Consider the following 25,451-nt stretch of genomic DNA (forward strand, 5'->3'; position numbering starts at 1 on the left):
TTTGCCTTTGTTCCCCCAGGGGTTAGTACAGTCCTTGGCACATAGTAGGTGCTTAATAAATGCCTATCATCTGATGGCACCAGAAGAAACCATATGAAGAATGATAAGAAACCTGGGAAGACCCATCCACAGAGCAGGCATGATACAGAGTTACAATAAGCCCAGCCACAGTTGTGTCAATGATGTCAAAGCAAGTTGGGAGCCTTCTGCCTCCTCGGGGGCAGCCTACAGGACCCTCCCTCTCCAACGCAGTGGTCTGCAGGGCACCCCCCCCTTCCTCAGCAATGGTCTGCAGGGCCCTCCCCCTCCTCAGCAGTGGTCTGTGGCCCGAGCCTGTTGACTTGGCTTCTTTTCTTGGTTACAAGGAAGGGCAATGGGGTGAGGTTTGAGGGCCGGGCACATGACCACCCACCCACTGAAGGGCTGTATTTGCTTGGCCCTTACTGATCTGAAGAACGTTCCCCAGGGAGAAGGGCCTGTTCTTGGTGAGTCTCTGGAGGACAAAAGCCCAGCTGGTTGAACCGAGGACTGGTGCCATTCCCAGCAGAGGCTCCAAGCTGCTGGGCCCTGCGAGGCACCTGCCAATCCTGTACATGCATGAAGCGCCTGGGCAACACTCCTGCCAAGTGCTCTCCAGCCTCTGCCCCAAGATCTCTGGGACAGGGAACTTGCTATCTCCAGAGGGAGCACTCATGCCACTTTGGGACAACTCTTGTTATGTTAATGAAGCTAATTAAGCTCTTACAAGTTAATTGTTAATGAGTTCTCCCTCACACAGAGACCTGGCTCTCTAGACTCTGCTGAGTCTTTTCCAGGCTGAACCTCCACTGATCCTCTCATACCCTCTGCATTCCCAGCCCTTCACCAGCCTGGTTGCGCCCCTCTGGGTGGTTCAGCTAGACTGCAGCATCCAGACTGACCGCAGTGATCTAGATGATCAATCCTAGACATGTTGCCTCCTCTCTCAACACAGCCCAAGATCACACTGGCCATGTCATGCTGCTTCATGTCCAGCTTGCAGACCACTCGAACCCCCAGACCTTTTTCAGCAAAACTGCTGTTCCAGCCAAGCCTCTAACTGAGAAGTGAATCTGTCAACCCAAGGGTCAGACCTGGAGCTTCTCTCAAGGGAACCCCCCCCCCCCCCACCATTAGACATGGCCCAGTGCCACTGTGGAGTCTAGGGAGCAGCTCAGCGCCCAGCCCCCACGCGTGCCCTCACCTGCAGTGCACCACCATGGGCCCAGCATCCAGGGGGTTGCAGGCCTTGACCCTGCGCAGGAAGGCCAGGGTGGGGGTTGGGTACTCAGGGACCCCATGGTCAGGCCAGGCCAGGAACTGGAACTGACGAAGCTCCCGCTTCTCACTGGAGCCAGTCTGGCAGGGGAAGCGTGGGCCGGGATCGGAGGTCATTGTGAGCTCCTGCGGTGACCCTCCCCACCCCTGCCACCCCACCCGACTGCCAGCCTCCCCTTCCACACCCTCCTGGTCCTTCTCCGGGCCAGGCTCCCCATCTCTCCTGGCCAAGCCCCAGGACCCCCCTCAGGGCCCCTGGCACCTTGTAGAGGGCGAAGGTGCGGACGGTGTAGGTGGCCAGCTCCACAGTGTCCAGCAGCGTCACCTGGACAAACCCGTAGGTCTCGGTGCCCCGGCTTGGCCAGTACTGATCACACTTCACCTACGGCGGGGAGAGGTGGCGTTGGACATCAGTGTGGGGAGCCTGGGTGGGTGGGCCAGAGGTCCCTGGGATCTCACCCTGGGACACGGCACGTTCACTGGCCTGGCCCAGGACTGCCCACCAAGGAGCTTCTCCCCAGGGCTGGACGTCACCCAGTCATGGCCAGGGTGGGTCAGGCCCATCGGCCGCTACTTTTCTCCATTGTGTTCACGAGCCGTTTTCAGGTGCCCCCTGTCCCCTCAGTGACACACACCGGATTCTTGGGGACCAAGAATCCCCATGATACTGTCCTTGACAAGTGTCACTCCACTGCTGCTTGGAGGTTTCCAGCGACGGGGAGCTCATCACTTCTCAAAGCAGCCCACTCCAGCTCTCGCTTCTGCATTTTTCTCAACATCTGACCCTTCCTCCTCCTGCTCCTGGTTCTGCTTCGGATCCAGCAAAACCAAGCTGACCCCAGCCCTTCAGCTCTGTCTGGGCAGCTCTCCCCCCCTTCCCCGGTCTCTCCACCATACTAATCATGCTGGGCTCCTCCAAGCCTCGCTCTGCATGGGGCTCATCTACTTCCTCATCCCCCCCACCCACCTCTGGCTCTTGGGTGAGAGACGCTGAGTCCACGCCTGCTCCCTGGGGAACAACTCACCCGGGACTTCTCCTCCAGCCGTGTCATCATGACGATGGTGGCCGTCCGCTGCTCCCACACCATGCGCCAGAAGTCACCCAGGGTCTCGGGCAGGGGCCCCTGGGTGGCAATGTAGGCGTTCTGCTTGCGGTAACCATCAATGTAGTTGGCATTGATGTAGTCGCTGCCAGGGACCCCTACAGGAGCCAGGGGCACATACAAGAGTGTGAGAGGTGCTGCGTGTCCTGGGGTGGGAGAGCTGGCTTCTGGGCAACCTGCCCCCCCACACTGCATGAATGATGGACAACTTCCCCTCTCTCGCACATGCTTTCCCTTCTGTAAAATGGGCAGAGATTCAGAAGGGCTCACCATCGATGGATGTGAGGATGACGCGGGAGTGGTCGTAGGCGATCACGTTGGCGTAGCGGTTCTTGGGTTTGTTGACCTCCAAGTTTGAGTTCTCCCAGGTGAACTGCTGTCCAGGGTCAATGGACTGCAGGAGGGGAGGGGAGGGGAGGGGAGTGGGCAAGGCCTCAGAGGGAAGCACAGGGTGCTCGTTGGAGGGAAGGGGCTTCTAGCTCAGGCTCTATGCCCACACCCACTGCTCTCAGCTGAACTCCAATGCTGCCCCTTCTGGGAAGCCCACCCTGATTCAGACTCTCCCTTCCCTAGACAGGCAGCCTGGATCTGCCAGCCATGGGAAGTGCTAGTGGCCATGGGAGGGCAGGACAGGGCTGCAGACACATTCTGGGCATCAGGTCAAAAGCTGTTGGCTAGGTAAGGGAAAGGAACCTGTGTGGGTCGGGGCGTCCTGGAGGGAGAGGGATATAAATCAGGATTTGATTTGGGCATTCTAGGTGGGGAGAACAGCAGATAAAGGTGTGGAAGCCACTCTAGAACACAAGGCCTTCAGGAGCAGAAGCAGAAGCATTCCTGGGCAGGCACGTTGTGCTCTGCAGAGCCCTGAATTACTACCAGGCTGGGCACATGCTGGCAGGGTGGGGGTGGGGGGGACAAAGGGAGAAAAAAGGGCCCAGGCTGAGCCGGAGGCCTCAGGAGTGAGCAGAGAGATGTGAGAGACTGTATGTGTGGGCAGCCAGGACACGACTTGGCAAGTGAGGAGATGTGGGGAGAAGGGAGGGAGACGTTCTGGGCTGAGCAGGAAGGATGAGAGTGGGGGTAGGGCAGTGGCTGGGCCTTGGCTCTGGCGGGGGCCCCCAGAGACCTCTCCTGACTAGTCCTCCATGGCTACTCAGCATGGGGGAAATGTTCTGCAGGGAGATGAGCCTCCGCCCTCCCCTCTTCTCCTTCAGGGCCCAGGCCTGCCCTGCCCTAATGTCCCCTTGGATGGGGAGCCCCTGAGGAAGGGGCCCAGGTCTGTCTGCTCCCAGTGTCCCTAGGACCCCCAGGAGGTCTCTGTCTAATTGATGCTGAGCTGAGCAGGGCGGTTCCCCCCCAAGTGCTCCCACCCTGGCCAGAGTCCCTGTTGGACCCCAAGAGCCCCCTCACCTCATACTCCTGGGAGAACTTCAGGCCATCGTTGGCCTTGAGCCGCTCAATGTTGTCGGCCAGGTCTGTTATGGGGATGGGCGGATGGTCCCGCATGCCTGAGGATCACACGAGAATGTCCACATCAGTGGGGGGCAGGGCAGGGTCTTGGGGGCTAGCCACAATGCATGTGTGTGCACGTGAACACGCGTGACCATGGTGAGCCAGCACATGGTGGTGTGATGATGGACACGGCAGCACATGCGATGACACAGGTGGGTGGAGCACGTGAGAGAACGGGGAGAAGGGAGGGCAGGTGAGGCGGGCACAAGCGTGCCCATGTGTCTGTATGTGGATGCAGTGGCGTGTGTGTGGAGAGCACTGACCATCCTGACAGCACATAGATGTGCCCAGAGACAAGGAGGCAGGACCCGAGACCCCCTCCGGCTGCGCCACCTCTGCCCCTGGGGGCCACAATGGGTCCCATCCTCCTGTACCACTACATGTGAAGCCAGGCCCGAGGCTTTACTTTTAGAGAAGGTAGAACACACCTGCCTCCTACTAGCCGCTCTGGGCCTTGGCCCCCTGTAGAGACCGGCCTGCCTGCAGTGACCTCTCTGTCTGCTCTCTCTTCACTTCCTCAGGGGTCTTCAGCTAAAGGACCTACGGTCCAGAAGAGGCCTAAGCTGGGCAGAGGGTCCTGATGTGGGCAGCTGTGCCCCTCTCCATGTAAATCCAAATCCTGAGATGTCACCTGTCCAATTCACAGAGCCCCACAAATGGGGGCCAAGAAGAAAGGATGGAGCTGTGGATAAATGGGGAGTGAGCTGGCCTTGGGGCAACTGGCACTCAAGTCTGGCCTCTGAGCCTGGGCCTCACATCCTCAGTGGCCTCTCATGTACCTCCGGACTCAGGGCTGTCCATGGGCTCTAGCTTCTCCTCACTAGGAAGTGCCCCATGTAAATGAAATCACAGGGTCAGAGAAAGACCAAAGGCTATGTCCAGCCCTGTGCTGGGCAGAGGGAGAGAGGCTGAAAGGAAACAGGCCTTGCCCTCAAGGAGCTTGGTGGTGAAAGCATATCATGAAAGACTTCCTCTATGAGGTGACCCGGACGCTGGGCCTTGAAAGGAGCCAAAGATTCCAGTTCTCAGCCCTGGGACCTCCTAGTCTTTCTCACCTTGCCAGGAGCCTCCCTCATCTGGTAGGGTCAGAGTCAGAGGTGTGGGGTCAGCTGAGGGGCAGGGAAGCCCAGCTAGTGTCCAAGGCAGGGCTGGCAGGATTATAGTGAGTCCCAGAGCTGGAAAGGACTCCCATTAAGAGGATAACCAGAGATGCCTAGGGTCACGCAGCTAGGAACTGAGGCAGAATTCAGCCTCGGGCTTTTGGCCTCCAGGTTCAGTGCACACTCCACTGGACCACCCTGATGCCTCTGGCTTTTTCCTTTGAACCCAAATGTAAGACTATGTTAGATGCCATCTCATCAGAGTGCAGTCAAGTCTTATCCAGATCTTTGGGACTACTGATTCAGGGCCCAGCTGCAGCTAGACTCAAGTGACTCAGCACAGAGATGTTCTATGGCACCAGGCCAACACCAGACCCTCTGTGGGTCCCCTACCTGCCAACCTGCCCTACGGGCTAGCCCTCATCCACACTGATGGTGGAATCATAGAGACAGAGAGAGAGCAACACGGAGAGAAGGCAGGAAGGACTGAGTGGGGAAGGGAGGAGGAGGAGGAGCCCCAAAGAGGAAAGGGAATGGATGGCCAAGGCTGGAAAGACAGAACACAGAGAAGATGAAACACAAGAACACAGAGGCGCAGGAAGCTCAGAAACTAACTTGAGATGTTCGGGCAACTGGGGACACTGGAACCTGTGAAGAAAAGACAGACAGAACTCGGGGTGCGAACGAGGGCACACACCAGGCCTCACGCCTTGGGCTGCTCATGGCCCCTGGGGCAAGGCCCAGGCCAGCACTGCAGGAATGGTCAGAGAATTGGGAGTAGGAAGAAGGGAGAACAGAGGCGGGCAGGCCAGGGCCAGGGATGAAGGTATAGAGTACGCCTCAGCCTGGAGCACGAAGGAGGGATAACCAGGAAGGGAGGGGCAGGGGGAGGGAAGTGAAGGGCCGGGAATGACAGTCTGAGCTTAGCCCCTCTTGGGGAGCAGGCAGGGTCCTCAGAGGCATCAAGTGCAAGTCTAACCTGCCCAAGAAGCCCCAGGACAGCAGGACTGACTAGACATCCAACCAGGGCTTGGAGCCCTCCAGGGACAGGTAGCACTACCTCTACTCAGGATGAAGGAGAGCTCTGCCATCAAACCCCCCTTGATCATGTTGTATCATCCCCTCAAGTGCTTCTGAGGCCTAACGGAGCAGCCCAGACTCAGGGCATCTTCCCAGCGTGGGGCCAGCCGGGGATGCCCCAAACAAGGCCTGGCAGCCTTGAGGCTGAGCCCAGACCTGCCTCCCCCTCCCCCCACTGCCCTAGCAGCTCACAAAGCTCCTACCTGGGGTCTGGTAGTTGAGTCTTCTCATTTCCACAGGGTCTGAGGAGTGAGCCAGCAGCGAGTCCTTCAGCCCCACGGACTGCTCATCCTTGGCTGAAGGAGAGTTAGTCCTTTTCCTAGGAGAGCAGAGAGAAAGGTCCTCTGGCTCGGGTGGTCTGCGAATCTGGCAGTGGGAAGGAGCCAAGGCAGAGCAATGGGGAGGGCAGCCAGAGTCCCCGCTGGACCTTGGAGCACTGAAGACATGACATGGACAGCATGCAAATGATGTGATCAGGACGGGGACAAGCACACCAAGGCTGGGGCGGGCTCCCTGAGAAGACACACATTGGCCCCCTTCTCCACCGGGGAGGAGAAAGCCCAGCCTGGCTTGCTGTGCCACGCTGGGCATAGACAAGACCCTTTCTGGTCTCAGACATCTGGGTGGGATGAGAAGAGCCAGGGAAGGGCCACGCCTGCTTGCCCAGGGAGGCTGGGGGCACTTTCTGGCAGGCCAGGTCTTGGGGTGGGGGGACAATAAACCGCCTGTGTCTCCCTTTGGTTGTACCTGGCCCCAGTTCCAAAGGCTGGCCCTGTCCTCGTCTCCTGGGCCTCAAGGATGGCTCCTGGCCACGCCCTCACCATCCTGGCTGTGCTCCATCACCCTCTGTTTCCTCCACTAAGCCCCGCTTCCCTGGCCCCTGTGACCTCGGCACAGCCATCTCCCTGGCTCCTCTTCTTGATCATCCTCTAATCCCTCAGAGTCAGACACATCAGAGTCTTGCATGTCCTTGCCCATCTGTGACTGCTGCTTCTTCATCCTCTTCCTACAATGCCCACGTGGGCACCACAGGGTATGCCTGTGTCCTTGCCCTCACCTGCCTTTCTCAGTGCCATGCCCAGGCTCCAAACCCAAGAGCATTCTCACCCCTCCCCCCATATCCAAGCTGTTGCCAAGGCCTGGTCATTTCACCTTTGTTGCATCTCTCCCATATACCTCCTTTTCTCCTCTGACGTGGCTCCTGCCTTGATGCACATCCTCATCACCTCACACCTGGCTTACTGCACTAGCTGCTGGTGGGTCTGCCCACCTTGCATCTCTCCCCACTCAGTCACCAAAGTGATTTTCCTGATTGGAGGTCTGACTGCGCCACTTCCCCACTCAATGAACTTTAGTGCGGCCCTACTGCCTGAAAAGTGAAGTTCAAACAACTCTGGCTGGCCCTGAGCCCCCTACGCCCCGATGCTGACCGCCTTCCAGCCTCATCTCGCACTGCTGGTCTCCACCGGCCCCCTGAATGTGCATCAGGCTCTGGCAGCCGTATTGCTCTGGCCACTCTCCATCATGACCTGTTATCACCTACCTCATTCACTCTCTCCTATCCCTTAGTGCTCTGCCCAGGGGCCACCTCTTCCAGAAAGCCTCCCTGATCTCCTTGGGCCCCTTCTCCAGCACCGTGTCTTGACAGCTGTGCTGGGGCTCATGGGCCTCCAGACTAGCTGCTGTCCCATGAAGGCGGCTCTGAACTCTCTTCCCATCTCCCCCTGCCTCCTGTGCCACACAGCAGATGCTCTGTCAAGGTTTGTTGAATGAACATATGTCTCAAGGTTCACGTATCGTGTGTCTGCCCATCTTGGTTTCACAGACAAAGAAACACAAGTTCATCGAGGTTGGTAAGAAGCAAAGAGACTGGCCTCCGGCTGTCTGACTCTTAGGCTGGGGTCCTGCTCCCTTTGGGGAGGACGTGCTGCCTAGGAGTAGCCCCTTTGCTTGCAGATGCTAGGAAGCCCTGGCTAGAAATGGTCCAGGGGTTTGAAAAATTAGCATTTGCTGGTCGAGGCCCTCAAGCCCTCAGTCACAAGGCATGTCTCTACTGGTCCCCAAGGATCATGGGAGCGTTGTGTGAACCAGCAAGCAATGAGAAGGGGGAGCTCTGCTGTGCCATGAGGGAATGCTAGATGTGAATCAGCAAAGGAGGAAGTCTGCCCTGCTGGCCCCTGGGAAACCCAACCAGGGCTGTGTCTGTCTGCCCCAGCGAGGGCCCAGGACTTAAGGCTGAGGGGTGTGAAGTAGCGTGGGAAGCTGGGAGCACAGAGCGGGAGTCTGCGTTCTGGAGGCTTAAGGCAGGGTGAAGGGGCAAGAAGACAAAAAAGGGTTCCTACCTTTCTTGTTTACTAGATCCAGAGACAAGCAAGGACAGAAGAGAGGAGCGGTCAGTGTTATCCCAGAGCCCAGGGCCCCAGAGGACACTCATGACCCCCAACAGGGAGCATGGGGAGACTCTTGCAGGGGGTCTGCACTAGGCCAGCCCCAAACAGTACACTGCAAGGCCCTGGTGGTCAGCAATGAGGCACGAGCTCCCACATATATAGATGCGCACACACATGAAGACACACACGTGGACAGACGGACATGGATGCCCAGAGGGCAAGGACCAAGAACTATCTCATCTGTGTTTCTTTCCTGGGTCCAGCACGTGGCTCGGCACACAGTCGGAGCTTAAAGGGCAAAGAACGTGGGAGCCCAGAGTGGCCCTGGGAGCCATCAGGTGCCGGCCCTCATTATAGGGTTGGCCCAAGAGTGGAAGGGTCAAGGTCACACAGCAAGGAAGCCAGGCCTGCTGTACACAGAAGCGACCACAGCCACACACACCCACACGCCCATGTTTACCCCTGCCCCCCGCCCCCACATCTGCTCTGCCAGGCACCATTTGGTCCCGGGCCCAGCCACTTCACCACTCACCTCTTGAAGAGGAGGATAGCGATGACGATGAGGACGATGAGGATGACGGCCAGAACGGGGCCCATGACCCACAGCATCTCGGGCTCGTCCTGCTGCTTTGCCGAGGACACTTCCACAAGGATCTCGTCGGAGTAGGGGCTGGCTGCGTACTGCCGCTGGGGACACACGGGGGACACAAATGTGAGGGCTGGGCTGCACACCAGTGGATGCCCACGGGGTACAGGAAGAGGGTCAGGAGAAACACAGAGTGTGGGCGGCCTCCTGGAGGAAGGGAGGATGCAGTCTGACCTTGTAAGGGAGTGATGCAGGCAGGGCAGGAGGCCGGCCCAGCCGCAGAATATGGAAGGAGCTAAAGGGTGGCCATAGGGAGCTGTGGAGGAGCAGGACCAGAGGCGTGTAAGGAGCAATACTCTCGTGACTGCCTTGGCAGGACAGAGCAGGGGGTGGCTGGAGACCAGTGAGGAGACAGAGGCAGAATCACTGGGACATGGACATGAGAGGAGAGGAAGTGGGAAGAACCAACAATAAGCCTGAGGAGACCCCACAGGACTAGACCAAAGTCGGGGCGAGGGGTGCTGGACCAGGCAGGCAGGTGCACTGGGGACCATGAAGAGATGGTGGCAGAATGGGCTGACCCCAGCCCACCAGGCTTGGCCCCTCTGGCCCCTCCTACCTCCTGCCCGCTCCCAGCCCTTCCTCCTCCACTGCACCCAGCACGCACAACCTGAGGGACAGGTCTAAGCTCTTCAGTGGTCACCAACTGCCTCTGGGCAAGAATGCCAGCCAAGGAAGAAGGCTGGCCTCAGGCCCTCAGGCTGGGCTCCCAGGAGACTTCCTGGGGCCTTGGCGCTGCCCCACTCAGCACACATACTGTGCTCCAGCCAGCCTGGCTTCCTTTGTTCCCAGAAAGCCCCCCACCCTGCTCAGGTGCTCCCTTCTCCTCTGGTGGCCTCCAGAAACCTCCCAGACTCCAGCTCTGAAAAGGGTATGCAGATGCCTAGGGGCAGGGAGCACCTCTTACACTTCTGGACCTCACTGGACAGTTACCTCCAAAGTGAGGGGCAACACCCCCAGAGTTCACACGATCCAGGGATGTGCGGAGGGGTTGAGTACAAAACTAAAGTGACATTGCCCCTGTCCTTGGTCCTGCTCAGATCTCATTTGGCATTGAGGTGGCAGTGCAGGGTCCCAGGGCTACAGAGGAGGGCAGCCAGGGATTGGTGGAAAGAATTGGGAATGTTGATCCTCTTGGGAGGGAGGACCTAAGAGCTGTCTTTCCATACCTGAGGGGCCATATCAACAGGGAAGAGGATGAAGACTTGAATTCTGCTTGGCCCCAGAGGGCAAAACAGAACAAGGGGGTGAAAAGTGCACAGAGACAGGTTGAGGCCTGGAGTTGGGGCATGCTTCCTGCCAACCAGAGTTGCCTCCCCATGGCCTGGGTCTCGCCATCTCTGCAGAGGTGTAAGACAAGGCAGGAGGGCCACAGGCTGGGCAGGAGGCAGCTGGGAGGGCTGAGCTACATGGCCCGAGATTCTGCCCTTTGAGAAGCATCAGGAAATGCTCCTAGGCCTGCTCAGGAAGCAGGAAGAACCCTGGCCAAGACGCCTGGTGGGAGTCCTGCTGGGCTCCTGCAACCCATGCTCTCCTCCACGACATTCAGATGCTACCAACTTTCCAGTTAAAAACGGTTGCGATCTGATCATTAAAGGAGAACATCATTTGCCTACTGAGGGCATCAGAGGAAACCAGGAGTCCTTCTCTACAGTGGGTTAGGAAGCTCTGCATCCCCCAAGGCCTTCCTCCAGGAGCCCTGCCACTCAGTCAAGCTCATGGGCTCCTGCTCTCACCGTGTCCCCCGCCTCCAGCGCAGCCAGCACGAAGCAGTGGTAGCTGAGGTCTGGGGACAGAGGCCGATTGTAGAAGCCATTGTAATTCTTCTTGTCTCCAAGGGTGAAGGTCTCAGGAAGCTCATCCACCTGAGCTGCCACATAGGGTTTCAACCGCTCTATCTGCCTCCGCCGCCGTGCTGTAGCACTTCCCTGGCCAATGGCCTCTAGCAGCTGGAGACAGGGGATGAGGGTTGAGAGGATGCCAAGCCTCAAGGCACCCTCTCAGATACCCTCCCTGAGCTGCCTCCTTGGAACCCAGGAAAGTCACGCTGAAGCCACTGGCCCTGAGACCTTCCAAGGCTGCCAGCCCAGGAAAGGAATCCCTAAGGGCTGGTTGGGAGGCCGAGAACTGACTACTTCCCACTCCCTGGTCCGAGACCCCTCCCCCCAGGATGCAGAAGCCTTAGTCCTACCTGATCCAGCTCAAGCTCATCTGGTGTCTGCCAACGCGGGCTGAGGGGTCCGCTAGCCAGACGGTCTATGGGCACCACTACGATGTAGAACCACCTGGGATGAAAAGGAAGCCTGAAGGTCACCCATGTGACCACTGCTCAGACACGCTCAGACGACACGTTTCAGGGAGGGACGGGGATGCAGGATGGTGTATGTTTGGGGGCACTCACCTGATGGCTGACTTGGTCTCTACTCTGGGGAGCATCAGAGTAAAACGGCCATCCTCCATATACTTGGCCATGGGCAGGGGCTTCTGCAGTAGGAGGTCAGGGGCCGTGCGGATGGACACCAGGTGCTGCAGGCCACCAGCACTGCTCCCGCGACTCATCAGCACAAATGAATACTCGGTGTTGGGCTGCAAGTCCCGGATCAGCTTCTTCATGGAGTGACCGTCCACCTCCACACTCTGTCCATTATAAAGGATCTGCGGGGCAGGAGGCCAGCACTTTGCAGTGGCACAGGAACTTATCTCAGCTCCTAACTCAAGGGGTCTATCTTGGGCCTGGCCAGAATGGGGCCTGCTCACCCAGAAGGCCTCTCTGATTTTGTTCACATTAAATCCCAGACCCCAAGACACCAAAGACCTGGCCTCATCTACCCCAAAAACCCGGTCCATCCACATCAAAAGCCCGGTCCATCCACACCAAAGATCTAGTCTTAGCTACTCTAAGGGCCCTGGTCCTGCCAGCATTACAGATCCTAGGCCAGCGTGTATGGCAGATTCTGCCCCAGGAAGGGTTCTCCAAGCCCACTGCCAGGATCTCTGCAGTGACCTGATGTCACTTGGGGAGAAGGGGGGCCACCTTGGCACCACTGGTGAGGCTATGCCAAGCTACCCACAGTCAGCAGGGCTAGGGAGATCAAAGGCCCATTCTTTGAGCTTCTGCCTGACTGGCCCCACCTGAGCCCGACATAGGGAGGTCAGCAGCTGTGGTCTCAGCCCAGCAAGCGCACTTGTCCTTTGCTGCTGGCCAGGGATGTGGCACTGAGGCTGAGCTCCCCCTACCATGCTCCCTGTCATCTCTCCAGGTTATTGGCCTCTAGGCTGCGCTGCCAAGTTAGACCCTGTGGCTTGATCCTCTGGGTCCCCAGACCCTGGCCTAGGTCAGCCAAGTGCCACTACCAATTCCCCAGCCATCTCTTCTGTGTTCTCCACTCAGACCCCATCCTCTAAGTCAAGCCAAGGATGGGGGAAGATGATCTCCAGGAAGGAGCCTTGGTCTTGGGAACGCTTCTTCTGCGTTCACAGCATCCAGAGCTGGGAAGGGATGCCTGGGTCAACAGTCCAGGCTGGGGAGGGAGACGTCTGCCCATGCGTATCCCATGTGCCAGATGCCAGAGAGAGAGGCCTCGGTGAAGGAAAGGGAAGAGTTGCTGAGTAATGTGCCAGAGATGAAGCCAGACAAAAGGCCAGGAGTCAAAGCACATCAACACCCAAACTTTGGGTAACAATCTAGAGAACTAAAGAGACAAACTTTGGAAGGCAACCCACAATTAGGCCAGAACTCTGGATGGTGTGGGCCTTATCAAAAGAAAGAAGATGGCAGGGTGGTGTTCTATAGGGAGAAAAGACAGTCACGTAAGGAAACACAGGAACGAGGGAAGGGGAACAAAGGAAGACTGTGTGGGTGAGGGTCAAATGGGCAGGGGGAGGCTTTGTTATTGAAGCAGACTACCTGAGAAGAACAAGGAAAAAGATGAGGAGGCCAGGAGGCAGCTCAGTATAATGAGGGGGGACTTCAATTACCCAGAAATCTGCTGGGTGCCCTACCCCAAAAGCAGAGCAGCTAAGAGCTTTAGTGAGAACCCATCCTTCCAGGGGTGGGGAGTCCACCCAAGGGAAACCCTCTGCTGCGCCTGGTTCTCTCTAACACAAAAGAATGAAGGAAGACTCTTGGGGGGTGCGGCTCCCCCTCCTAGAGTTTGTGAAAGAGAAGAGAAGCTCTGGGCCTTTGGGGCCCGCGCTCCAGGTGTGGGGAGAGATCACAAAGTGGGGTCAGCCCAGGGGGAATTTCGGAGGACTCTAGCAAGGAGCCAAAAGGGAAGGTCTGTCTGACTGACAATGCTGCCATGAATGGCGGAGACCTCTTGTTTGCCTTGGTCCCAGAGAGTGGGACCAAGACACAGGAGCCGGCCCAAAGTGGAATGGCCCACCACCAAGGGAATGAGCTCCCCATCCTTGGAGCTCTGTGAGCAGAGACTCAGTGCCCACTGGTCAGGTGAGCTGCAGAGTGGCTTCTCAGTCAGGTTCACATTAGACCAGATGCCTGAGCTCCTGTGACTGACTCTTCTTCGTCCCACATCTGCTTGGTCATTAGTAAGCCCCGCCAATTCCACTTCACTGTCTCTCGAATACGACCCCTATTGTCCTCCGACCCAGCCCCACCCTGGTGCAGGCCCTCATGGCTTCACACCTGGACCATCTGCTTCATGCCTCTGCCCTCTCTAGGCCATCCTCCACTCACCACTGAAGTGAATGTCCTCAAATGAAGATGTGTGTGTCACCCCTGGCCTCTAGGATTGAACCCCTCATCCAGGCATCCAGCCTTACAGGACCTGACTCCCCTGCCCCCCTTTCCACCCTCTTTCATGTGTGTTACTGCCCACGGTGCATATGATAGTCCAGTCTAGCTGGGCCCCATCCTATCCTCTCCCATTTCCATGGGCGCTGCAGGTCATCCCCTGTACCTGGGACAGGGTCTGGGCTCACCTGGTGCTTCCTCCTCCTGGATGCCCTCAGCCCCCACCCCTGGCATACCTTGAATGGCACTGAAGACTTGTAGGAGTCAGGGACTTCCCAGCTAAGCAGCACCGATGTCTTCATCACGGCATTGACCCGGAAATTCTTGGCGAACACTGAAATTTAAATCAACAAAGGTTACAGGAATGTTTTCTGCCTATGGGGGTAGGGGGTCCTCGAGTGCTAGGTATGGTGAGGGAAGTTTTCAGGAGTGGGCCCCTGGGGGGGGGTCCACGGCAGCAGGATGGCATGCCCTATGTCAACAGGGAGCTGGGAGTGGCCTCCCCGGGCCACCAAGCTTATGCTGCCAGCAGCCACCAGGCAAATGCAACTGAAGGCCGCCACCAAGGCTAGAGGGCCATTGCCAAGAGAGGTCATTGGGCCACCACCACCGGAGGTCAGAAGGCCATTCCAGGAGGGCATTAAGACCCACCACCAGAAGTCACTGGCAAATTCCCTGAAGAAATCATTCATTCATTCACCAAACATTTATTAAGTCTGTCCAACGTACTCCCGAGGAGAAAGGGCCCCTGCTTAAGCAAAGAGTTCTGGGAAGGCCAGGGCATCAGAGAGGCCTTCCTGGAGGAGGAAGATCAGAAAGGGAATTCAGAAGGTGAAGTGGAAGCGAGGCCAGTCCAGGCCAAGGAAAGGGCCTGAGCACAGTCCCGGAGGCAGAAGAGCTAAGGGCACACTGTGAGGATGGATGGAAGAAGAGCCTGGCCGGCACAGAGAATACAGGAGGTAACTGGAGACAAGGTCGGAAAGGTGGGTGACGCCAGATTGTGAAGGGCCTTGAATGCCCAAGAAGGCCAGAATCCACGGACTGCCACCAAGGCCTCCCACCTGCTGCCCGCCCTCCCTGTGGCGGCTGGTCCCTCTGGCACGGGCGTGGCTCACACACCTTGCTCCATTGGCATGGTCCGCGACTGGATGCTGGGGCTGAGTGGCCCCGGACCGCGGCTGGTGTGGGCGCGGACCTTAACGTCATAGGTGGTGTCAGGCAGGAGGCCGGTGAGGGTGAGGTGGGTGCTATCGGTGACACTCTGCTGCTCCTGCTGGCTGTTGATGTCCCGATACACCACAGTGTAGTTAGTGATGTGCCCGTTCCGCTCGGCCAGCACAGGGGGGTCCCACTGCAGGTCTGTGGTCGACGTGGTCAGCCCGACCACCTGCAGGTTCTGTGGAAAGCCGCTGGGTGCATCTTCAGGGGTGGTGACCTCCTTCTCAGATGCCTCGCCGGGGCCTGCTCGGTTCTTGGCTGACAGGCGGAAAATGTACGTGGCACCCTTGTGGAGGCCGGTCACGGTGAAGTGGTGGTCCTCTTGGCCAAAGGCCACCGTGGTGGGCTTCTCCTCATCTGCCCGCTGGTACTGCAGCCGGTAGCCCAGCAGCTCGCCCGGCACATCCTTGGGCGGGTGCCACTGGAGGAGGGCGGTGTTCATGGCTGTGGTGCTGACCATCATGGTAGGCCGGCCTGGGACTGAACAAGAGGGCCCCCCATGGCCACGTGAGCTGCCTCATTCATGGTCCTCTCTGGCCTGGGGGAGGCCCCAAGGGCAGACTGGCTGGTGCCCGCCCAGGTGGCAGCTCTCCCAGGGCCCTCCCCCATGCTGGACTTTTGCTCCCCCTGGTCTGGCTCACCTGCTCCCGTGGTGGTGACAATCTTGGGCTTGCTGCGGGCCCCATCTCCTTTGGTTGTGTAGGCAGCGACGGTGATGGAATAGGTGGTTTCTGGGGTTAGACCTCCAATGGTGGTTTCCTGGGGAGTAGGAGAGAAGAGTCTGGCAGGGTCTTGGGAAGGCTGTGTGGCCCAGGGGGAGGAGGCGCCTTCACGTCACATGGGATCTGGGAAGTCCAGGGCTGGCAAGATAGCATGCTCTGAGGTTCCTGCCTCAGCCTCAGATGGCAAACAGGTCAGCTCTCCATTCAGCCCGTGAACAAAGAGTCAGGGGCTTTCTAGTGATCCAGGGCCTCTCATGAAGGTCTGGAGGCCAGAGCAGAGGAGGCTGTGGGGACCCAGAAGGATGCCTCTAGTTTGGCCCTAGGGACCAGCTCATCTCAGCCCTTCATTCTGCAGATGAAGAAACAGGTCCAGAGAAGGGGATGTGGCTGGCTTGGGGTCCCGCAGGTAGCTGGGAGCAGGTTCACACCAGGTTCGAGACCAGCAGAGCAGCTGCGTGGCCCTGGGCAAGCCCCTGTTCCCTCAGTGAGCCTATTTCCTCTTCTGCTGAGTTAAGGGGGGGTAGGGTGGGGGTGGAAGAGATGGCCTACGGTCCTGGGGACAGACCTATGCCCACAGTTGCCTAGCACCTTCACTCCTACCACCACCATAGAAACCTGAGGACCCAAGATCCAGGGGACAGTGGAAGGGAGGAAGTGACAGGTACCCAGATGGACGCCGTTTCCCTCAGAGCCCACCAGAGATAGAGAGAGAATCCAGAGACCCTCACCCTGTTCCACTGAGGAAGCCAGAGCGCTGGCATCTACCCTAGCATCCCCACAGCCCTGGGCTCCCCACGATGGTCCCTGTCTTTGCAGTCCCATGCAGGGCACCTCGACTCAGACATGCCACAGCATACCACACCACACCACACCACACACCACACCACGCCACCAAACCCGGGTGTGACCCATAGACTTGGGGCTGTCACCAAACCTTTCCCAGCCATGGGGGCTTACGGTACCTGCGTCCCGGGTCCTTTAGCCCCCAGCTCCAGGGGAATGAAGTCTGGGATTTCGGGGTGGGGGAGACAAAACAATAGTTTGTTGACCTCCACTCAGCTCGATGGTGCTTAGGGACCTCGGAGGCAGTGATCACCAGCCACCCAGCAGGCGGACAAAGGGTCCCTGACAGCCCTGGGTCTCCTTGGCCTATGCCCCCCCCCATACCAGACTCTCCCCAGTGAGGAGCAGCTACTCATGCCTTTACTTACATAGTCCTCTGACTCCTCCGGCTGCCACTGACCACGGGAGGGAGAGAGAGAGATGGAGACAGACACTTGTGAGGGAGAGCTAGGTCTGGCTGGGGGGAGAGGGCTCAGGGCTACGAGACAGCTCTCTGGGGAATTTGGCTACAGGCAGGTTAAGCAGAACCAGAGTAAGGCCCAGAGGGTGAGGCAGGGCCCTGGGCTCCCAGGTCTCTGAGGTGCCAGCCTGCATGACAGGCCCAGCTGACCAGGCCCACAGAGTCCAGGCTCAAACCTGCCTGTCCTGCACACAGCATACACCAGACAAACAAGGACCCACAGTGGGCCAGACAGAAGAAGTGTTGCCTGCGGGAGCCCAAGCCTGCCCCGCCGCCCCCGTCAAGGGGGGATGCAAGTGGGCTTGTGGAGACTCATGGATAGAGGAAGGATTCTGACAGCCAGAAAGGGGGTGGCGGGGGGGGCAGTATTCCAGGGGAAGGAGATGAGGTGAGCAGAGGCAAGAAATGGGGTGTGACCATGGCAAGGGAATGTACACACTGTCCAGGCAGAGGGTAATGAAGGGGAGCAACAGGCCTGATGGAGCATGTTGGGAACAGCGTGGGGAGGCCTTGAATGCCAATGTGAAAAGTGTGGGCCTAAGTGCTGATGGTCCATCCATCCGGAAAAGCATTTGGGGGCTGTGCCCTGCTCTGACCCAATGTCCCTGCTCCTTGGTCTGCACCCCCAAGAAATTCAAGGCAGAGCAAGGAGGCCCACGTGTGCATGAGACTTCTAACAGCCCTCTCAGTGGGGGCAAGGAGCTGGAGGCCAAGGGGTTGCCTATGCTCTGTGGAGCCGCTGCACAAGAGGGGCGACTAAGCGGGATGGGCTAAGAGGTGAGGAAGGGGATGAAGCCCTCACCCTGGCCAGCCTGTACAGGGACAGCTCCCTCTGGCCCACCTGCAGGCCTGTCCTGGCTGTTAGGAAGGGGTCTAGAAGCTGGAGTTGGGGAGGGGAGGCAAGACTGGGAAAAACTTTCAAGACGGTGAAGAAGGTCAGGGAGCATGAAAGCTGTCTGGTCATGGGAGAGAGAGGCTGGACTTACTCTCTTTGGCCCAAGCAAGTGAAGCACAGCCACTGAGAAGACGACTGCTGTCTGATGGCCAACAGCTTCCTAGCCAAAGTGGAACAGGCTGCTGGAAAGCTAGGGAGCTCCCTGTCTCTAGAGGTCAGCAAGCAGAAACTGAATGAATGTGTGTGTGTGTGTGTGTGTGTGTGTGCGTGTGTGTGCACATGCATGCACTGTGGCAAAGGAGTCCTGATGGGGGATAATATGGGCAGGATGACCACTGACATCTTTTAGCTCCCAGGATCACATGGTGACTGGCAGGGCGCAGGGCACAGCTCTGACAGAAAGGGGGAATATGGATGCCCTGCCTCGTGGGGCAGGCCTCCGAGGCTTCCATCTGGCTGCATGGCAGTGCCATATGCTTCCCTTGGAATGGCCTCTGGCCTCTGCCGAGCCTGGCAGATGGGGCTGCCTGGGCCGGGCTGGGGGTGGGTGGGAGAGAAGCCCAAGACGGGTGTCCTTGAGATGCCCCTGCTCAGACAGCTGGCCCCTGCCCCAGGGATCACTCAGCCCACAGAGGCCCTGTTAGACGCTCCAGCTTGGCTTCTCATGCCACATCAGTGGGCTGCTTGGACCATGGGCTGTGTCAGTGATGAGTGAGCAGTGAGAGACCGGCAAGGCCCATAACAAGTGGCAGCCATCTATCCCTGGGATGCCTAGAGTGAGAGGTGGGTGCTCAGGAGCCCCAGCCCCCATCACCACCAGGCAGGAGGTTTCTGGACCTCTCCTGCCACCACCAGATGAAGTCATGGGCTTCTCCCTCTGCCCCAAAGGGGCCAGTCAGGGGAGGGAGAGACAGGTGCCAATGGGCATTCCAGGAATGGCCCTGGAACGTGGGTGGGTGGTTTGCTCAGCCAGGCCTGGCCTGGAAACAGGGACACTTAGTCCCCTTAGTGCCCATCACCCACCAGGGAAGAGACAGAACAGTGAGGATGCTTAGCTTACAGGCTGAGGGACCATCTGAGGAAATTCAGCCCAAGGCCTGGAAGGGAGAATGGATGGACAGCCAGTGAGAAGATGAGGGTTTTGGAACCCAGAGAACAGGGATGGGACACAAAAGATGGATGCCGGCACGTGGTTCAACTCCCTGGGCCGGCAGGTGGGGGCCTGCCGGTGTGGAATCAGGCGCGCTCTGCCAGACCTGCCTGTTGGGGGAATCAGTCTGTCCTAATAAGGGAGGATAGGGGTGGGAGTGGAGGTGGGTGAGGTGGGCCTGAGAAAGGATGACAGGAAAAAAGGAGTCTAGGACCTTCAGACAATGAAACAGGAGAGACTGGCTTGGTTCTGCTCCACCCAAGGGCAAGGGGTTCAAGGAGCAGGCCCCCAAGGTTAGATGCTTCCCAACAGTCGGAGCCGCCCCAGAGGGGCTTCAGCTGCCCTGGCTGGAGAAGGAACAGGGGGTGAGCTCCCTGTCAGTGGAGAGCTCCAAGCAGGTCTCTGCGAGGGTCAGGGGCTGTTTCTGGCTATGCTAGATCTCGGCTAAATCCCCAAGTATGTACAGGGACTGGCCTGGGGTGCTTGGTGAGCCCTCACTTTGTCTCACTGTGAGGAGGTGAGCCTCTCATCTGCCTCCACAAGCCTCCCTCCCTCTGTGCCTTGGCCCTGAGACCAAGGGGCTGCTGCTGGTCCTGACCATCTGCCTCCCAGGACCCCCACTCTCAAGCTGTCTGGGAGATGAGTCTCAGAAGAACCAGCTCTGCTCAGAGAGTGGAGGCCTGAGGCGCGATGGTGGGGACCAAAGCCTCTCCATGCATAGGATCCAGGGCACGAGTTCTGGAGCCGGAAACCCCAGAGGGGAGAGGCTGCCTTCTCTCCTGCCCCATATCTCCTCCTGGGTCTGGCCACGTCCCAGGACAGGGCTGTTCCAGTTCCTGGCTCAAGGCTGGTGGGGTCACTGCTCACTCTTCTTCCTGACCCTTCCCCAAACTCTGTTCCAAGCAGACTGCCCAGGCTCAGCCATGGCCCTCCTCAGGCCTAAGTGCCTCCCGTCCCCATCCCACTTTGTCCTCTGGTTCCTAGCCAGTCCCTGGCCCCTGGTCCTGACGGTCCCCTCTCCCCCATCCCCAGGCTGCCCACACTCTGCCGGCTTGCTACCTGGGCTTCGGCAAGCATCACGTCCTTGATAACCGGCTGCCCGCGAGGCTCACTGTTCTCGAGCCGCACGTAGGTGACCTGGTAGCCACGGATCTGGCCATGCTGTTTGCTGGACACCGGCAGCTTCCAGGACACATGCACGGCAGTTGAGTTCACTGACTCCACCTCCACCTTCCTGGGAGGCGCACTGGGCACTGTGGGGAGAAGGCAACCAGGCACGTCAGGGCTGGGGCAGGCTCATAGGATGTGCCTCCCAGGTCAGCTTGGCCCCTGGAGGAGTCACGTGCCAGCCCCTCTAAGACTCTACCTCTTAAGCCTCAGCCTACTGACCCTCTGAGACCCCACTCTCCACTCAGCCCCAGACCCTGGGTGGCTGCAGAGCCCACTTACAGCCTGACCTCTGCCATTCCCTTTCCCTGAGGAGCTGGTCTGGACAGCCTTCCCCCTTAGCAGCCAGGTCAGCCCTAAGTCTGAGCCCAGGACCCCACAGCCCAGCCCATATCCTCTGGTGCTGGGCAAATCTTCAAGTCTGATCTCAAGGCCACCAGGCTCTCCCTAGATGCACAGTGGGAGCCTTAGTGCTTCACGCAGCACCTGACACACAGTAAGTGCTAAACAAGGGCTTGCTGATGGATTGTCTCCCATGCACTGGCTGCCACAGGGCAGGGAATGAGGGTGACCAACACCACTGGCTGGCACAATGGAGAAACCCAGATGCAAGGAGCCAAGTTTCTCCCTAAATGTCCCAGGACCAAATATCCGGGCTCTGCAGACACTTCTGCCCCTGCCTCCCTTGGGGGCCAGGCCCCTGGAGAGGGGAACAAGCAGAAGACTGAGCCCCCCTGGCCCCTCTAGCCAAGCCCGATCCTTTCTACCTCATCAATGTCTCTCAGAGCCATTCCTTTCTCTCTTCCTGACTAGGCCAGGCTCTCATCCACCACTTAGGACTGCCTCTCAGGAGCCTTTCCCACTGTTCCCAGAGTTGCCCTCAGGGGCCAACTAGGACAGGGCCCAGGAACCCCTCTGATGCTTCAAGTCAGCCTTCCTGCCCCACCCCCTCCACCGGGGCCTTCTCTCCAGTCCTCCTGCCCCCCCACCCAGGGCCCTCTCTCTAGCCCTCCTGGATCCCCCCGCCCCCTCCTGCCCAGGCCTTCTCTCCAGCTCCTTTCCTGTGCCAGCTTCCCCACTCTGGGAACTCCTGCTCTCCTCAATGTCCTCACTGACCAGGGGGGCTGAGGACAGGGCTCAGAAGGAGCTGGCCTCTCTCAGACCCTGACTTCCTAGAGCGAGCTCATCGGTGTTTGCTGTCTGACCCGACTCGTGGCTGCTGCCGCCGCCGGGTCTGTCTGGACAAAGTAGGGCCTTGCACTGCTGTCACTTGCTCCTTATTTCTAGAGGCTACACCCCTTAATGGAGCCCACAATCTCATGAGCCTTTTGGGCATCTCATCACGCTGATGACTGACACTGAGCTTGGAGCCCACTAAGACCCCCAGAGCTTCTTCAGACACAACATTATCTAGCCAAGGCAGTGTAGTGGTGCTCAGGAGGGTAGAGCACTGGACCTGGAGTCAAGAAGGTCTGAGTTCAAATCTTGACTCAGACACTTAAGAGCTTTGGCTCCTAGGCAAGTGATTTCACCTTTGCCTCAATTTTTTATCTGTAGAAGGGGGATCATAACGCCTACTTCCCAGGTTGCTGTGAGGACCCAGTGAGATGGTACCTAAAAAGCACTTAGCACAGTGCTAGACACATGGTGGGCACCTTCCTTCCCCATCCTGGGTTTGGAAGGTTGCTTTTCGGAACCAAGGCTTTCGCCAGCCCACACCCCTCTGGCTCCTGGACTGTTGCCAGCCCACCTGCCCCCTCTTAATCTGAGTCACTGATGAGAGCATCGGTGGATGACAAAGAGCTCCCAGGAATCCCCCCTCCCTCCCTCAAGATGTGGAGGCGGAGCTGTGCCAGGGTATCCTGGGCGCTCCCCCCCAGGATTGGAGAGAGCTGGGAGGGGTCTTGGCAGATACCCAGCTCAACCTCTCATCTCACAGAGAAGGAAACTGAGGCTGGGGGGTACTTAGGACCACAGCTTTAGAACTGGAAGAAACTTCAGGTCTGGGAAATTCAGTGACTGGCCCAAGGTCACTTAAGCAAGCACTAGGCCCTCTGACCCCATAGTTGGGGCCTGTGCTTCCTGCCTTCAGACCGCCTCAAACAGTCCTGAGCCACCCTGCCTGGAGTGGGTGAGACTCCAGTCTGTTCACAAAGACACAGGAAGGGGGAGACGGGAGGGGCTAGGAAGGAAGGAGAGGCAGCTCCAGCTGTGGACTCACTGGACTGGAGAGGCTGCATCAAGGCTGCATCGAGGCAGGCAGGAGTGGGGGGAGCACAAAGAAGAGGGGTGCATCTTACACATCCCGCAGACAGCTGGAAATGCAGCTTTGAGAGGCCAGGGAGGGACTGAGCAGGACACGTCTGGGAGGGAGAAGGAGAGCAGGACGGATGAAGGATGGGGTGGGACCCAAGAGGGGTGCAGGGCAGAAGGTGAGGAAGGGGCCGCAGGCATCAGAGGGAAGGCTCTCTGGAAGGACCAGGCAGGGGGAGGAAGAGAAAGAAGAGGGAGGAAAGGGAGGAGGAGGAGGTGGTGGAGAGGGGAGGGAGAAAAAAAGCGGGAGGGAGGGGGAGAAAGAAAAAAGAAGAGGGAGGAAAGGAGGGGGAGGGAGGGAGAGAAGGGGGGGAGAAAAGAGATGGGGGGGCAAGAGGGAGACAGAGAGGGGAAAGGTGGGAGGAAGAGAAAGAGGGAGGGAGGGGGAGGGAAGGAAGGGGAAGAGGGAGACAGAGAGGGAGGAAGAGGGAGAGAGAAAAATCAGCTGCACCCCTGACCCCCCTAAACCCTCGTCCCATCCCCGCTTGAAGGCAGCACCTACCGTCCTCATCGGTGCGCACCAGCACCGGGGGGCTCTCGGGGCCCGGCCCTACATCCGTGTGGGCCCGCACCCACACCCTGTATTCTGTCCACTTCTCCAGGTCCTGGATCTCCCGGCTGGAGCTGTCTGGTCCAATGCCGTCCACCACGTGTCGGGCAGTGTCCTCGCCATCCACCGCCTGGTAGGCGATGGAGTACTGGGTGATGACACCATTGCGGCTGGCAGCCGGAGGCGGGACCCAACTTACCCAGACTGTGGTGGAGCTGGTACTGACGCACCGGACGTCCTGGGGAGGGGCAGAGGGGGCTGGCGGGACAGAAATGGAGGAAGCGGCGAGATGGAGGGGGTGAAGCATGAAGGGGACAGCAGGCAGGGCTGGGTGCGATGGTGGGGGTCTCAGGCCCAGCCAGGCAGAGCCCAGGCCACCTCTTCTCTGCAGGGACATGGGTACTGGCCCTGTACTCTGACTCGGCTGGTCCCTCCACACTCAGACACATACAGACACGGCCATAGCAGGTCAGAGGCCCTGGGTCTGAAGCCCAGCTCTGCCACATCCTGGCTTTGTGACTCTGGACAACTCACTTCCCTTGTCTGGGTCTCAGTTTCTGCCCTGTAATATCAGCAATTATCTGGGTAGCTTCCAAGGGTACATCGAGTTCTAAACCTACAATCCTGTCTCTGGACGTGATGGGCAGCGCCTCAGGCCTGACATACGCCACACACACACACACACACACACACGCACGCACACACATGCACGCACACACATGCGCACGCGTGCACACACATACAGACTGTAGCCTATATTCCTCTGCCCTCACACATACACACCCACACATATGTCCTCTCAGGGCGGGGGCAGCTTTCCCTGGCTACCCTGTACACTGCACTTCCTGCCTCAGTAGCACGTGGACATCAGACAGTGCCCTGTGTCAGATGTGTGACTTCTGACCCTCCGCCTGGCTGGGAATCTCCTCCATGGAAGAGATGGAGACATTGATGAGATGCGGGGGCGGTGTGGAGGGGAAGAGAACAAGGGGGGGGGTGGAACCCACATGCAGACTTACCTGAACAAGGGTCAGGTAGGGGTTAGGGCAGATAAACATAGCAACTCGTGGGGGGTAGAGATGGGGATGGGGAAGGAATTGGGCAGGGGAAGGAGCATGTGGCCAGATTGGGGTGCCCAGGCTCTAGACCCTAGCTTTGGAACCAAAGCATTCATTTTGTGTCCTTCCCCAGAGGCAGGTACAAAGGTGCTCCTGTGAAAATTAACCCTATCTCTGTGACTGTGGAGTCAAGGCAGATTAAGACCGATTTGCGGAGCATGGGCCCAGTCTAGGAGGGTGGTAGGACCCTGCCCTTGATGTGTAGTTGGAGATTGGGCAGCTGGGCATTTCTGTAGGTTAATCAGGCAGTCGAGGCTTGGCCTCTTCTTGCTGATGGCTTTAATGAAGACAGGCTAGCTTCTGGGAATCAAGAGCCCACCCAACTCTCTAAGCACCAGGTTAGCCGAACCACCCATCCCTCCTTTTGTTTAAGGGTTACTGGGCCAATGCACTAGAGACAGCAGGTGATAACGTCTCTAGGATTTTTTCTTGTAGAAAAGGCAGAGAGAAGTGAGCTAGACAAGTTAGATTCAGAATGGACCGAAGGCCTGGCCTCAAAGAGCAATCCCTGGTGGTCCAATGTCCCAATGGAAGGTCGTCTTTGGTGAGGTGCCCAGAGGTCTGCAGTGTCTGGAATTGTTCCCACTGCCTTAGTCCAAACCAAGGCAGATAGGGCATGGGTACCACCCCTGCAGATGGCACCAATCTGGGAGGAAGAGCCAACAGCCAGGACCACAGAGTCAGGATCCAAAAGTACCTCGACCAGCTAGAACAGGGGCCAAATCTAAAGATGCAACTCCATAGGGACAGATGTAATATCCTATGCTTGGGTTCAAATAACCAGTCAATTGTGTAGCAGGGATGCAAATCTTTGCATCTGTAACAGGGCTGCTAATGCTGGGGATTCATAGGAGCAAGAAAGATTCAGCCACACCCAGAGCCATCAGGAGGTGCCTTCCTAATGAGGTGGGGGGCTGGGGGATTCTCAGGAAGAAGGGGCAGGACATAAGACAGTCTCAACACCTGGTCAGGTGAAGACGCACATCAGGGACCTGGGCCAAGAGTTCCAACTTAGTGCTGAGAAAAGGGAGTGTCAGAGCATCTTTGGAATGAGGATGCCTTGTGGCAAGAAGGGCCTACAGTGCCCTCCAGAAACAGAGGATGAGTCAGTGATGGACAGGCTAGGTAGAGAACA

The 25,451-nt window shown here is 58.2% G+C and overlaps 1 protein-coding gene across 4 annotated transcripts in view; it reads right to left on the reverse strand.

Annotated features, from left to right (window-relative positions):
• PTPRF (protein tyrosine phosphatase receptor type F) overlaps positions 1 to 25,451 on the reverse strand; it is a 97,948-nt gene that overhangs the window by 10,213 nt on the left and 62,284 nt on the right. Inside the window, exons 13-29 of one of the 4 annotated variants that reach the window (XM_036754779.1) lie at positions 23,151 to 23,456; positions 20,228 to 20,421; positions 17,032 to 17,058; positions 15,740 to 15,857; positions 15,000 to 15,578; positions 14,117 to 14,214; positions 11,529 to 11,782; positions 11,319 to 11,412; positions 10,864 to 11,076; positions 9,014 to 9,168; positions 6,295 to 6,410; positions 5,627 to 5,659; positions 3,810 to 3,907; positions 2,670 to 2,793; positions 2,322 to 2,497; positions 1,559 to 1,678; positions 1,223 to 1,377 (exon numbers count right to left, since the gene is read on the reverse strand). In XM_036754779.1, the coding sequence (XP_036610674.1) occupies positions 1,223 to 1,377; positions 1,559 to 1,678; positions 2,322 to 2,497; positions 2,670 to 2,793; positions 3,810 to 3,907; positions 5,627 to 5,659; positions 6,295 to 6,410; positions 9,014 to 9,168; positions 10,864 to 11,076; positions 11,319 to 11,412; positions 11,529 to 11,782; positions 14,117 to 14,214; positions 15,000 to 15,578; positions 15,740 to 15,857; positions 17,032 to 17,058; positions 20,228 to 20,421; positions 23,151 to 23,456 (2,860 nt within the window). The remainder of the gene's footprint in view (positions 1 to 1,222; positions 1,378 to 1,558; positions 1,679 to 2,321; positions 2,498 to 2,669; positions 2,794 to 3,809; positions 3,908 to 5,626; positions 5,660 to 6,294; positions 6,411 to 9,013; positions 9,169 to 10,863; positions 11,077 to 11,318; positions 11,413 to 11,528; positions 11,783 to 14,116; positions 14,215 to 14,999; positions 15,579 to 15,739; positions 15,858 to 17,031; positions 17,059 to 20,227; positions 20,422 to 23,150; positions 23,457 to 25,451) is intronic. The other 3 variants (XM_036754780.1, XM_036754782.1, XM_036754783.1) reach the window with 3 other exon arrangements.

This window comes from Trichosurus vulpecula, chromosome 4 (genome assembly GCF_011100635.1).
Source record: "Trichosurus vulpecula isolate mTriVul1 chromosome 4, mTriVul1.pri, whole genome shotgun sequence".
NCBI classification, from domain to species: Eukaryota; Metazoa; Chordata; class Mammalia; order Diprotodontia; family Phalangeridae; genus Trichosurus; species Trichosurus vulpecula.